The sequence below is a fragment of the Pseudoliparis swirei genome, chromosome 24 (genome assembly GCF_029220125.1).
Source record: "Pseudoliparis swirei isolate HS2019 ecotype Mariana Trench chromosome 24, NWPU_hadal_v1, whole genome shotgun sequence".
Taxonomy (NCBI): Eukaryota; Metazoa; Chordata; class Actinopteri; order Perciformes; family Liparidae; genus Pseudoliparis; species Pseudoliparis swirei.
In genome coordinates this window covers 27,165,113-27,179,270 of record NC_079411.1, presented here as the reverse complement: position 1 = coordinate 27,179,270, position 14,158 = coordinate 27,165,113, and the positions used below count along the sequence as shown (strand labels likewise).

The following is a 14,158-nucleotide window of genomic DNA, read 5'->3' as shown; positions in this document are numbered from 1 at the left end:
TGTGTGTAGGTAGGTGTGTAGGTAGGTAGGTGTGTGTGTAAGTAGTTGTGTGTAGTTGTGTGTGTGTGTGTGTGTATGTAGGTGTGTAGGTGTGTGTGTAGGTTAGTGTGTAGGTGTAGGTGTGTGTGGTAGGTGAGTGTAGGTGTAGTGTGTGTAGTGTGTGTAGGTGTGTGTGTAGGTGTGTGTAGGTAGATGTGTGTGTGTGTGTGTGTGTGTAGGTGTGTGTAGGTGTGTGTGTAGGTGTGTAGGTGTGTAGGTGTGTGTAGGTAGGTGTGTGTGTAGGTGTGTAGGTGTGTGTGTAGGTGTGTGTGTAGGTGTGTGTGTGTGTGTGTGTGTAGTTGTGTGTAGGTGTGTGTATGTATGTGTGTGTAGGTGTGTAAGTAGTTGTGTGTAGGTGTGTGTGTAAGTAGTTGTGTGTAGGTGTGTGTGTGTGTAGGTAGGTGTGTGTAAGTAGTTGTGTGTAGGTGTGTGTGTGTATGTAGGTGTGTGTGTAGGTAGGTGTAAAGGTGTGTAGGTGTGTGTGTGTGTGTGTGTGTAGGTGTGTCATCAAATGGTTCTTCAAGGCACCGTCTCCAGAGCGGTTCTCCAGTGGTTCTTCTAGCCTTTTAAAGAACCATTTAAGACCCGTTATGTCCCCGCGTGTCGGCGCCGCTCCGGGGCGTCTCCACGCTCCGCTTCACGCTATTTTAAAACAACGTGTGTGTTTGTTTTTAGCGCGTGAAGCACTCTGACGCCACGCCGCGCCCCACGGCTCTCAGGTGGAGGAGAACCGGAACTGAAAAGAATACATTAGAGTTGTAATTAAAAGAGCAACACATCCCCCCATCCTCACACCTTCTTTTTGCTCATCCCTTTCTCCCCCTAACCCACTTCCTGTGGAGGAATTCATTTATTTTTGTTCATGAGAATCAAAAAGCTGCAGAAGATATTCGACGTGGAGCTCAGAGACGACCAATCACAGGTCCTCGTTTAGTTCCCCAATCTTGAGTTTTAATTAGAGCCGAGGAAAAGCTAATCGCCTCCTTTAGACGACGGCATCGCTAATGAGGTGGAGAGGGGGAGGAGCTGAGAGGGAGGGGAGGGGAGGGAGGGGAGGAGAGGGGAGGAGGAGGAAAAGTGGCAGGAAGGAGAAGAAAGAAATAAGACATGAGAAGTGGTTCGGAGTGAGTGGGTCGGACGGAAAGGGAGAGAGAGGGGGAGGGAGAGAGTGGGAGAGAGAGAGGGAGGGAGAGAGGGAGAGAGGGAGAGAGGGAGAGAGAGGAAGAAAACAGACAAAAACCATGAAACTTAAGGCGGGATAGTGAAGAAGAAAAAAAGAAGCCTGAGATAAATAATGAGAGTCTCATAGACCTCCCACAGAGCCAGCCATGTCCCCCCCCCCCCCCCCCACACACACACACACACTCTGTGGTTGCTCCTTTCATGCTGTCACCCTGTGAGCGTCTGAATAGCCTCTTTATTATTCAACAGTCTGGGCGAGGTCACCGGGTCGCCAACCTGCCGCCGCCCGCCACCCGCAACAAACATCCACACACTCCCCCCCCCCCCCCCCCACACACACACACCCACACACTCACTCACATTCACACAGCTTATTTGTGGACGCAAAAAAAAAATCAGAGCATTCATTCTGACACTTGGAACTGTGATATCCATCCGTCCAATGCATGTGTGTGTGTGTGTGTGTGTGTGTGTGTGTGTGTGTGTGTGTGTGTGTGTGTAGGTGTGTGGGGGGTGCAGAGATAACGGTATATAGCCGGTGGTATCGGCTCCATCTTATCTCTGTACACGAGCCAGGAGCAGGTACACAAGCTAATTGGAAAGTGCTAGACACACACACACACACAACACACACACACACACACCACACACGCACACACACTCGCCCTTCCGGACAAGAGAACTGACAGCTCAGGAAAGAGAGAGAGAATAAGAGAAAACAGGAGGAGGATGGAACAACAGACAGAGAGACGGAAACGAGGAATGAGACCAAAGGGAACAAAGAGAGGAGGTAGGAATGAGGGAACAAGGAGAGGAGGTAGGAATGAGGGAACAAGGAGAGGAGGTAGGAATGAGGGAACAAGGGGAGGAGGTAGGAATGAGGGAACAAGGAGAGGAGGTAGGAATGAGGGAACAAGGGGAGGAGGTAGGAATGAGGGAACAAGGAGAGGAAGTAGGAATGAGGGAACAAGGAGAGGAGGTAGGAATGAGGGAACAAGGAGAGGAGGTAGGAATGAGGGAACAAGGGGAGGAGGTAGGAATGAGGGAACAAGGGGAGGAGGTAGGAATGAGGGAACAAGGAGAGGAGGTAGGAATGAGGGAACAAGGGGAGAAGGTAGGAATGAGGGAACAAGGAGATGGACGAGATCGAGGTGGAGATGGAGATAGAAACCAGCAAGACACAGTTCACTCCTCAGGTACCACAGGTCTTGAGTCTGTGTGTGTGTGTGTGTTGTGTGTGTGTGTGTGTGTGTGTGTGTGTGTGTGTGTGTGTGTGTGTGTGTGTGTGTGTGTGTGTGTGTGGTTCTTTTCCGATAGCATGGAGCTACGTGGTCGCTAGTTGACCTGGACCTGGTCTGTAGAGGACCTGGTCTGTAGAGGACCTGGTCTGTAGAGGACCTGGTCTGTAAAGGACCTGGTCTGTAGAGGACCTGGTCTGTAAAGGACCTGGTCTGTAGAGGACCTGGTCTGTAGAGGACCTGGTCTGTAGAGGACCTGGTCTATAAAGGACCTGGTCTGTAGAGGACCTGGTCTGTAGAGGACCTGCTTTTTTATAAGACATACGCTCAAGTGTTGTGCATCACGTAACCACGGTAACGACTCCTATATGTAATCCTCATCATCATCATCATCATCGTCATCATCATCATCATCGTCATAGTTACGATGACTCCGCCTCCCGGTCCATCCTCTGACCCTGAGTGAGGCCAGGAGGACGAGCTAATGGGTATTGATTAGTGTCTTGTTGTTGTTGTTGTTGTTGTTGCTACAGATGAAATCCTCCGTCCCTCCAGCGCTCCTGAGCTCATGGAGAGGAGAGAGATGAAGATGTGGACGTGTGAAGCTGCTGATGAAGACGAGGATGCAGCGCAGGTGAGAATTAATGTTGTGATTAAGATGATGAAGGTAAAAAGGATTACAAAATAAAAGATGAAACACGTCGTCGCCGAGGGAGGGTTACGGGTACCCTAAGCCTCTCCTCCTCTCCTCTCTCCTTTCTCTCCTCTCTCCTCTCCTCTCCTCTCACATCCTCTCCTCTCACATCCTCTCCTCTCCTCTCTCCTCTCCTCTCCTCTCTCCTATCCCCTCCTCTCCTCTCACATCCTCTCCTCTCCTCTCTCCTCTCCTCTCCTCTCACATCCTCTCCTCTCTCCTCTCCTCTCACATCCTCTCCTCTCCCCTCCTCTCCTCTCCTCTCTCCTCTCCTCTCTCCCATCCTCTCTTCTCACATCCTCTCTCCTCCTCTCCTCTCTCCTCTCACATCCTCTCCTCTCTCCTCTCCTCTCTCCATTCTCTCCTCTCCTCTCACATCCTCTCCTCTTCTCCCCTCCTCTCCTCTCCTCTCATCTCTCCTCTCCTCGCTCCTCTCCCCTCCCCTCCCCTCCTCTCCTCTCCTCTCTCCCATCCTCTCCTCTCACATCCTCCTCTCCTCTCTCCTCTCCTCTTCTCACATCCTCTCTCCTCCTCTCCTCTCTCCATTCTCTCCTCTCCTCTCCTCTCACATCCTCTCCTCTCACATCCTCTCCTCTCCTCTCATCTCCTCTCTCCTCTCCTCTTCTCACATCCTCTCTCCTCCTCTCCTCTCTCCATTCTCTCCTCTCCTCTCCTCTCACATCCTCTCCTCTCCTCTCCTCTCCCCTCCCCTGCTCTCCTCTCCTCTCCTCTCTCCATTCTCTCCTCTCCTCTCCACTCTCCCATCCTCTTCCCTCCTCTCCTCTTCTCCTCTCCTCTCCTCTCCTCTCTCCTCTCCTCTCCTCTCCTCTGTTTATTAAAGAGTGAATACAGAGGTCACGGTTGTCACGGTGATCATCAACAACCTGCTGCTGTGTATTTGGATGTTTCTCTTGTTTCCTCACAGCGACTGTTATCGAGTGTAATCGTGTGTAACATGACGTTGTGTTGGCATGTTTGTTGTTGTTGTTGTTGTTTCTCTCTCCCTCCTCTCCTCCAGCCTTTGATGAGGCCCCCGGGAGCGACGGTTTGCATCCGACAACAAGCCGGTACCAGAGGTTTTTTTTTGTCGGGAAAAAAAAAAAAAAAACCCACAAGAGTCCGCTGGGCTTTTCCGGTTTTTTTGGCACGAGAAAAAAAATAAAAAATAATCCGTCATGTGAACTAATTGCTCGTTAGCTGAGAGCAGCCAATCAGAGACGAGGAGACGACTCCTCGACGCCGCCGATTATCGGTTCTGACACTTCACGTGGATCACGCTTCAGAGAGGCGTGACTCACCTGACGGATCAATACATCATCGTTCAGCAGCTCGTTGAGTTTTCTGCCTCATCCTGAATAATCTGCATATGAAAAGTGAATTTTAATTTTTTTTCATTATTTAATTTGTATTCTGTGATTGGAGATAATTGCCCGAACCGGATCAATAAGCATGGATGATCTTCACAGTTTGGTTTGTAAGTGACAGTTTTTTCGGCGAGTTTAATCTTCCGTACCTGGAGCGACGGGCAGGAGGCGGACGGCGGTGTCACGTTACGCTTTGATCGTCATGGCAACGAGGAGCCAAACCGTCTCATCCATCCGTCAGGCGAGGTCCGGTTCATTCTCTCCATATTTCATGTTTATTCTCGTTTGTCTTTCCGTTTCCTCGCCACCTGCTGAACTTTTGTTATGCTGTTTTCTGTATTGGATTCAGTCACACACACACACACACACACACACACACACACACACACACACACTTAACCTGCACACACACTCGCGGCGATCTCGAGGTCGTCACAAATCAATCCCGAGTTGTGGTTTTTAAGTGAGGAGTGGAGTGTGTTCAGACTTTTTTTCTTTTTTTATCCTGATGGTCTGAGAGGTCAAAGGTCACCACGGAGACGTCGGACATCTTTTTTATTTTTTCTTCTACGCCTCTCAACCCTGAAGTCTCTCTTCTCTTGACGCTCTCAAGTCCTTCTTTGCCCCCCCCCCCCCCCCGACAGATACTTCTCCACTTCTTGACCCCTCCTCCTCCTTCCTCCTCCCCGAACATATTTCAACTCTTGCTTTCACCTTTCTGCGCCGCCGGGCTCTTCATCATCCCATCATCGCCCCCGTTGGTTTCCTCGCTCCCTCCACCCTACTTCATCATGCCCCCCCCACACACACACACACACACACACATCCATCCCTCCATTCCACAGCTGCCAGCTCTCAGAGCCACAGGTACCGTAAATCTGGTTCATCCCCAGCAGGAAGTGGGTCACCGGGGGGGGGGGGGGGAGAGGAGGAAGGGAGGGAGGGAGGGGTCAAGAAGTGGAGAAGTATCTGGGGGGGGTCACTTTAACATGTAACACTCTGTGGTGAGGGTCTGACGGCCTCACGTGTGCACGGTCATGTGAATACATGCACACTTACCTGAGCACACACACACAGTGTTATGGATGTGTGGGCCTTACACATAGCAGGCTGTGTGTATCTGTGTGTAGCTGTGTGTAGTTGTGTGTTATTACAGCTCGTGTTCTTACCGGTAATCAATCAGCGTTGAGAGGAACAAGGACGTCTTTGTGCGGCGCCACTTCCTGTGGACCCGGGTCCACCGCGAGGACCACGACACCGGGAGAACTCTGGGGCTAGTTATGAGGGGTGTGTGTGGGTCTGTGTGTGTGTGTGTGTGGGGGGGGGGGGTCTATGTATAGGTATCTGTCTGTGTCTGTCTGTGTGTGTGTGTCTTTCTGTCTGTGTGTGTCTGTGTGTGTGTGTCTGTCTCTGTGTGTCTGTGCCTGTCTGTTACGTGTGTGTCTTTCTGTCTGTGTGTGTCTGTGTGTGTCCGTCTGTCTGTATGTGTGTGTGTGTGTGTGTGTGTGTGTGTGTGTGTGTGTGTTCAATCTACCATTTGCTGATTTACACTTGACGGGAAAACTTTCAACATTATTTCATTTATTTTTTACTCTACTGTGGCGACACACACACACACACACACAGACACACACACACACACAGACACACAGTCACACACACACACGTGACCTCGGCCTCATTACAAGTCAATCAAAAGGTTTTCCTGCAGTCATAATTTGTGTGAATGCAAATGTTCCGACACACACAAACACACACAAAGACACAGACACACACACGGGGCGGCTTTAGCTCAGTGGGGTAAGAGGGCCGTCCTGCAACCGCAGGGTTGTGGGTTCGATCCCCGCTCTCCCCATTAGTTGCAAGTCGAAGTGTCCTTGAGCAAGGCACTGAACCCCCAGTTGCTTCCCGGGCGCTTCACCGCAGCCCACTGCTCCTTAATAACTAAGGATGGGTTAAATGCAGAGAACTAATTTCCCCTTGGGGATTAATAAAAGTGTATATTCTATTCTAGTATATTCTACACACACAAAGACACAGACACACACACACATTTACTACATTTATAATTCTTTCTCCAGTTGTTATAACTTGTTTAAAAGCTTGAAAGTCGAGTAGATAATATTATATATTATTATTTTCTTTTATATATTATGATATAATATTATATATTATTATATATTATTATATAATATTATATAATAGGTTTCTTCTCTTTACTTTTCATCTCTTTCCTTTTCTTTTGTTTTGTTGTATTTTCATATTTTTTTCTTTTCTATTTCAGTTCAATTAATTGTATGAAGCCCAAAATCACAAATTATAAGCTCCCCTCAGAGGAGAGGAGGGAAGAGGAGAGGAGAGGAAAAGAGATGAGAGGAAAGGAGAGGAGAGGAAAGGAGATGAGAGGAGAGGAGAGGAGAAGAGAAGAGAGGAGAGGGGAAGAGGGGAGAGAATATGAGGGCATGTGAGAGGAGAGAAGGGGAGAGGAGAGGAGAGAAGAGGACAGGAAAAACTCCCTAAAAAGATCATTAAAAAAGCGAAGAACCCTCCAGGAGGATCCCTCTCCAGGACGGACAGAACAATCAACGTCATGTGCCCATGAGGGAGAGAGAGAGAGAGAGAGAGAGAGAGAAACTGATTGTTTGTGACGCCTTTGTGTTTCTCTGCGTCTTGGTGAGGCCCCTTGATGTCAATGCCATTCAGTCATATCAGATGTGTGTGTGTGTGTGTGTGTGTGTGTGTGTGTGTGGGTGCGTGTGTGTGTGTGTTAGGTCAGCTAGGTATGAATCAGAGAGGATGAGGAAGAGGAGCGGATGACGGGATGATTAGACACCTGAGCGTCTCCCCTTCAAACGCCACACACACACACACACACACACACACACACACACACTACAGGAAGTAGAACAACATGACATCATCGTTTGATTTGAAAACATCGAAAACTTCTTGTTACGAACGAAAGATCAAAACTCTGACAGCTCACAGAGAAACAAAGGTTCTGAAGGGTTCTTTAAGGGGCTTTGTGGTTCTACGAAGAACCATCACCTCCTGGAGAACCATTCTGATGTTTGAGGCACCTTTAAAGGTTCTTTGAAGAACTTTTAAAGGAAATGGTTCTGTAAAGAACCCTGGTTTGAAAGGTTCTTTGAGGAACCATAAATGGGGCCTTAAAGAACAATTTTTAAGGTTCTTTGAGACCCCTTTATAGGTTCTTTGAAGACATATTTAAGGACATGGTTCTGTAAAGAACCCTGGTTGGAATGGTACTTTGTGGAACCAAAAATGGTTCTTCTATGGCATCACTCTGAAGAACCATGTTAAAGAACCATTTAGTTAAGGTTCTTTGAGACACATTTATAGGTTCTTTGAAGAACTATTTAAGGAAATGGTTCTGTAAAGAACCCTGGTTTGAAAGGTTCTTTGAGGAACCATAAATGGGGCCTTAAAGAACCATGTTTTTACGGTTCTTTGAGACACCTTTATAGGTTCTTTGAATAACTCTTCTTTAAAGAATCCTGGTTGGGTTCCATGTTCCTGTGTGTATAGAACCGACTGACCTCATTGGTCAGCCACACATCCAGAGTTTAAATGACACGTTGGTGCTTCTTGACGAAAAGTTTAAATATTTTATAAGTCAGTAAAGTCTGTTTAAAATAATAATAACAATAAAAAGAGTCAACAGCATGCAGCCTGTTGTGTGTGTCCTTCTCTTGGTTGCCGGGCAGTTTTCGTTCCTCTCTGTTCCTGGTTCCGGGGACCAGGTTATAAATGTGTCGGCCCAACGGTCGACATCGCTCGCAATATGCTGAGCTCAGGGTGAGACCACCGCACGGAACACACACACACACACACACAAACACACACACACACACACACACACACAATGGTGGCCAACGAGTCATGAAGTAATAAAGCTCAACGGACCCCTAATGAAAGCATAGAAGAAGAAGATGGGGAGGGGGAGAGAGTGAAGAAGAAGACTCTCATGAATGACAATCACGGCTCGACTGGGAGTGTGTGTGTGTGTGTGTGTGTGTGTGTGTGTGGGGGGGGGGGGGGGGGCTGTATCACCGTCTCCCTCCAGCAGCAGTGAAAGCAAACTCCTCCCCCCCCCCAACGGAATGGAATCCACCCAAATCGCTGCTAATTGAATGAGTGACAATGGGGCCGCAGACGAGGCGACAGATGCTCGCGTGCCTTCACAACCCCGACGAGCCACGTGCACGCGCGCGCTCACACACACACACCACACACCGCATTCCGTCTCGATCCTAACCCGCGGCGTCCAGAGGAGGAGGCGCATGCGCATTTATTTATATATATATATATATATATACATACGTGACCGCTCTCCACCTGCTGCTCCTGGTGGCTTTAGGGGAGGAGGAGGAGGGGGGGGGGGATTACAACGATTGTCTGTCATGAATGTTCACGACAGACGTTTAATTCACACAATATCACTTTATGGCCACATGCCCCCCCCCCCCCCCTCCTCCCGGGTCACACAGAGGCAACAATGAGGAGAGAGCGGCGGCGCAGGCGCACACGAGCCCTTTGTTTGTTTGTTTGTTTGTTTGTTTGTTTGTGGAGACACTGATATCTGCGTGGGGCTTCAGAGCCTCTCCTCTACATTAATGAAATTATCTTTGCGTGTGTGTGTGTGTGTGTGTGTGTGTGTGGGGGGGGGGGATATATGCGCACCTGCTGCTGCTGCTGCGGATTTACTTCTTTTAATCTTAATTATGTGGAGTTCAGCTCCGAGGCGCCGTGTTTGCTCCCCTTTGGTTATGTAGCGTGTCTAAATGTATTAAGGCTCCATCTGTTTAGATTATAACACCCCCCCCCCCCTTCTATACATTAATTGTTTTATTCTGCGCAGTGTTTAAGACCCCCCCCCACTCCCCTCCCCTCTTTCTTCCATAAACTCCTCGGAGCTTGACTTTGTTCTCTAAATGTGATTAGAGAGCTTCTCCGGGACGCGGGGAGTAATTAGATTACTTTGCATTGTGAATCTTTTGGGAGCGCAGAGTTCAGCCTCCCGGATCCAACCTGGTTCAATAAAGCGCAACACGGGAGAATGTGTGCAAAGCGGCCGCGTGAACGCGCACATCGCAGCCATGAATAGACGCGTGGGAATAAAGGTTTTCCGGTCATTTACATATCTTGTGCGTGTCTCTGCTGTCCGTTCACGTTTTGGAATATTTAATCCCATTTTGTTTCCACACAAATGCGCAGAAAGCCTTTTTATTTGTATGTGCTGCGTTCAAAGACACATTGAACACTGAATACCCTGTGTGGCAGCCGAGGCCACCCTTATAAAAGCTCCCACTCGAGAGTGGAAAGGGAGAGGTGAGCAGAGGCGCGTGTTTTGCGGTCTGCTCGGTGTCGTGTGTGCGGAATAAAACATGTCTTTGAACAACACCTCTTGCTGTCTGGCGGATCCTTGGTGCTGGGGGGGGGAAACCCACGGGTGGCGGCCTCAGGCCTGCTACACCCTGTTTCATATGGATGCCGTCGTAATGAGAGGAGTTTATACTGAGTGCTTTGCTCATGCAACCAGTTGGCGATGCAGCTGGTGGCAAATGATCCAATTTGCTTTGCAGATTATGAATATAATTCTTAAAATTATTCTGAAAGTATGTTGGCTCGCGCGTTATGGATGCGCGGGACAGTTGTGAGTTTCTTCTTCTTCTTCCTCTTCTTCTTCTTCTTCTTCTTATTCTTCTTCTTCTCCTCCTTCTTTTTCTCCTTCTTCTTCTTCCTCTTCTTCTTCTCCTCCTTCTTTTTCTCCTTCTTGTTCTTATTCTTGTTCTTCCTCTTCTTCTTCTTCCTCCTCTTCTTCTTCTTCTTCTTCCTCTTCTTACTCTTCTTCTTCTTCTTCTCCTCCTTCTTTTTCTCCTTCTTGTTCTTCTTCTTCTCCTCCTCCTTCTTCTTCCTCTTCTTCCTCTTCTTCTTATTCTTCTTCTCCTCCTTCTTTTTCTCCTTCTTGTTCTTCTTCTTCCTCTTCCTCTTCTTCATCTTCCTCTTCTTCTTCTTCATCTTCTTCTTCTTCCTCCTCTTCTTCTTCTTCTTCTTCCTCTTCTTCTTCTCCTCCTTCTTTTTCTCCTTCTTGTTCTTCTTCTTCTTCTTCCTCTTCTTCTTATTCTTCTTCTCCTCCTTCTTTTTCTCCTTCTTGTTCTTCTTCTTCCTCTTCTTCTTCTTCTTCTTGTTCTTGTTCTTGTTCTTTTTCTCCTTCTTGTTCTTCTTTTTCTTCTTGTTCTTTTTCTTCTTCTTCTTTTCCTCCTTCTTCTTCCTCTTCTTCTTCTTCTCCTCCTTCTTGTTCTTGTTCTTCTTCTTCTTCTTCTTCTTCTTCTTCTTCTTCTTCTTCTTCTTCTTCTTCTTCTTCTTCTTCTTCTTCTTCTTCTTCGTGGGAAGCTCGTGTTCTCCTCCAGGTGGCCGCAGCCTCATCTCTCTCTGGATAATGCGCGTGAAGGGTTTTAATAACCTGTTATTGCAATAACTAAAGGTCCGATTAGCCGAGCTCGCTTTCTTGTTCTCTCGCACGAGCACAACGCGACCTCGCGTGCGCGCGCACAGAGTGTGAATGGATCTGGGAAAAGCCATGACAACTAATTTCCTCACAGTGTGTGTGTGTGTGTGTGTGTGTGTGAGTCTTGTGCCCCCAAACCAGCCGTGCCGCATAGGCATGGACGAAACCACGGGCCCCTGGGCCTGGACGTGTCAAGCCCCCCCCCCCCCCCCCCGCATGTGACATGGGGGTCTCCAGAACGCACGCGCGCTCCCAGTCGTGCACCTTCGTTAAACCCTTATAGATCTTCCTCTCTATCTCTCCCTCCTCCCGGCGTGTGTGCGCGCGCATTCACATGACTATAGTCGGTGTGTGACGTTATCACACACACACACACACACACGCAACCTCTCCATCCTGCGGGGAGTTTGAAGTGACGTTGAACAGTCTCGTGCACGCGCACGGAGCTGTTCTGCGTCTCCCTCCGCGTGACCAACTCTTTAAGAGGCATTCATTAGAGTCCGGCTCTCTTTCAACGCAATTCACCACGCGGCTTACCCCGACACACACACACACACACACACACACAGACACACACACACACACACACACACACACACACACACACGAACACACACGAACACACACAGACACGCAGATCAGACGCATGTGAATGCCTTCTTTTTTTAACTTGTACAATAAAGTGCCTCTGCATGAAGACGAGGGTCCGTCAGCCAGTCAGCTGCCACTTGAACCACATGGAACACTATATTCATGTATTCATAAGCGTATGGCGGCATAACGCCCACTGTAAGGCGCCCAGTAGGTCCAGTGAGTTGTGACAGCTGGTTCTGATGGCGGGTCTGGTTACGTCATATATCAAAACGTGTGCCTCTATCAGAAAGGTTTGCGAGGTATATAGAGTGGCGGATTAACTATATACGTGCCTTGTCCAATGAGAATGAAGACTGTGTGCTTGTGTGTATGTGTGTATGTGTGTGTGTGTGTGTGTGTGTGTGTGTGTGTGTGTGTGTGTGTCTCCACGCAGTCTGGGGTGAACAGACCCGAAGCGAGAGACTCGTGACACCTTCCTGTGGTTTTATAGCACGTGAGGAACACAACAAAATAAAACCGTCAGGTTATTATCTGATTGAATGAATGTTTTCTTATAGAGTTTATATTATACCCCCCCCCCCCCCCACACACACACACACCCCCCTCCTGTTCATTGTATAGGCGCATGGTCGTTACTCTCAAAAGTGGGGAGAGTGAACCACTAAAGGGCGGTTTACACCCCCCCTCCTCCCTCCGCCCCCTCTCACACACACACACACTTTCTCTTTTTTTCCTCCCCTTCTCTTGCGCCTCCTCCTCTTCCTCCTCCTCCTCCTCCTCTCCTCTGGAGTTTGAGTGGCCACCAGCCAGCTTTTGATTCACGAAGCGTTTGTCCTTTTTTCTTCGGGATGTGAAGAAGAAACAAAAAAAAGGGCGGACGAGGAGGAGGAGGAGGGGGGGCGAGGGCGGCGTATAGCTGTTGTACAACTAGTTGGGTTGAGGCGGGTTATTTTTGGGGGGGCTAGTCTGTGTGCAGAGGCACCTCGAACGGAGAGAGAGGAACGAGAGAGAGAGAGAGAGAGAGGGAGCTGATCAGAGCGCACGGCGCACGCACCAGACGCAAAGGGAGAGAGGGAGGAGAGGCGCGCACACGTTCCGCTGGTTCTCAGCACACTGGACGCGCGCAACAGATCTGTGTGTGCCCAGGAAGAACAGAGAGACACACATCTGGATGTTTCTCACTTCTTCTTCTTTTTAATGGAAATTAGAAACAACTTGAGCCGTTAAGGTGTTGTCCGTGTCTCGTGAGACATGCCGCCGCTGACTGCGGGAGCTCAGCCTTCAGTCAACTGAAACTGCGCGGGGGTTGACCTGTGCTGCGTTTCTTTATTTCTTGGAGCTATTATTTGTGATTGCCTACAAAAAAAAAGAAGAAGGAAAATGGAACCAGGAAAAATGAACGGACTATTTTGGACCACGGTTTGGACGTTCGTGGCTGTTTTGACGCAAGACGTCGCCGGTAAGACCCTCAAGTACCAGGTGCGCGAGGAGCAGAAGATCGGCACGGTCATCGCGCGCCTCCGGGACGACGTGGCGGACGTGCTGGCCAAACTTCCGAGCTCCGTGTCGCTGCGCTTCAGAGCCATGCAGCGCGAGAGCTCGTCGTCGCTGGCGGTGCGCGAGCAGGACGGCGAGATCAGCATCAGGACCAAGATCGACCGCGAGAAACTCTGCGAGAAGAACCTCAACTGCTCCATCCAGTTCGACGTGCTCACGCTGCCCACCGAGCACCTGCAGCTGTTCCACGTGCAGGTGGAGGTGCTGGACGTGAACGACAACTCGCCGCAGTTCGCCCGCGCCGTGATCCCCATAGAGATCTCCGAGAGCGCGGCGGTGGGCGCGCGCATCCCGCTGGACAGCGCCACGGACCTCGACGTCGGGGAGAACTCGCTCCACACGTACGCGCTGGAGGCCAACAACTTTTTCAAGATCGACGTCCAGTCCAGGAGCGACGGGGTGAAATACGCGGAGCTGGTGGTGCTCCGGGAGCTGGACCGGGAGGTGCGCTCCGCTTACGAACTTCAGTACACCGCTTCCGATGGGGGCGTGCCCTCCAGAACCGGGTCGACGCTTCTCAAAATCAGCGTGTTGGACTCCAACGACAACAGCCCCGTTTTCGACGAGTCGTCCTACGTCATCGACCTGCCGGAGGACGCGCCGGTCGGCACGCTGCTCGTCGACCTGAACGCCACGGACGCGGACGACGGCGCCAACGCCAAGATCGTGTACTCCTTCAGCAGCCACGTGTCGCCCAAGATCACGGAGACGTTCAAGATCCACGCGGACAGCGGGCGCCTGAGCCTGGCGCGGCGCGTGGACTACGAGGCCGCCGCCTCGTACGACATCGACGTCCAGGCGCAGGACGCGGGCCCCAACTCCATGCCGGCGCACTGCAAGATCCTGGTGAAGGTGGCGGACGTCAACGACAACAAGCCGGACATCAGCGTCAACCTCGTGTCGGCCCAGGGGAACGGCGACGCGGCGGCGTACGTGTCCGAGGCGGCGCCCGTCGACA

The 14,158-nt window shown here is 50.0% G+C and overlaps 1 protein-coding gene across 2 annotated transcripts in view; it reads left to right on the top strand.

Annotated features, from left to right (window-relative positions):
- The first annotated feature begins 12,672 nt into the window (after positions 1 to 12,672).
- The window catches only part of pcdh18a (protocadherin 18a), a 9,363-nt gene continuing 7,877 nt past the window's right edge, over positions 12,673 to 14,158 (top strand). For both annotated transcript variants that reach the window (XM_056410287.1, XM_056410286.1), the window contains exon 1: positions 12,673 to 14,158. This exon is cut by the window's right edge and continues 1,361 nt beyond it. In XM_056410287.1, coding sequence (XP_056266262.1) covers positions 13,024 to 14,158 — 1,135 coding nt within the window. In that variant the 5' untranslated portion in view covers positions 12,673 to 13,023.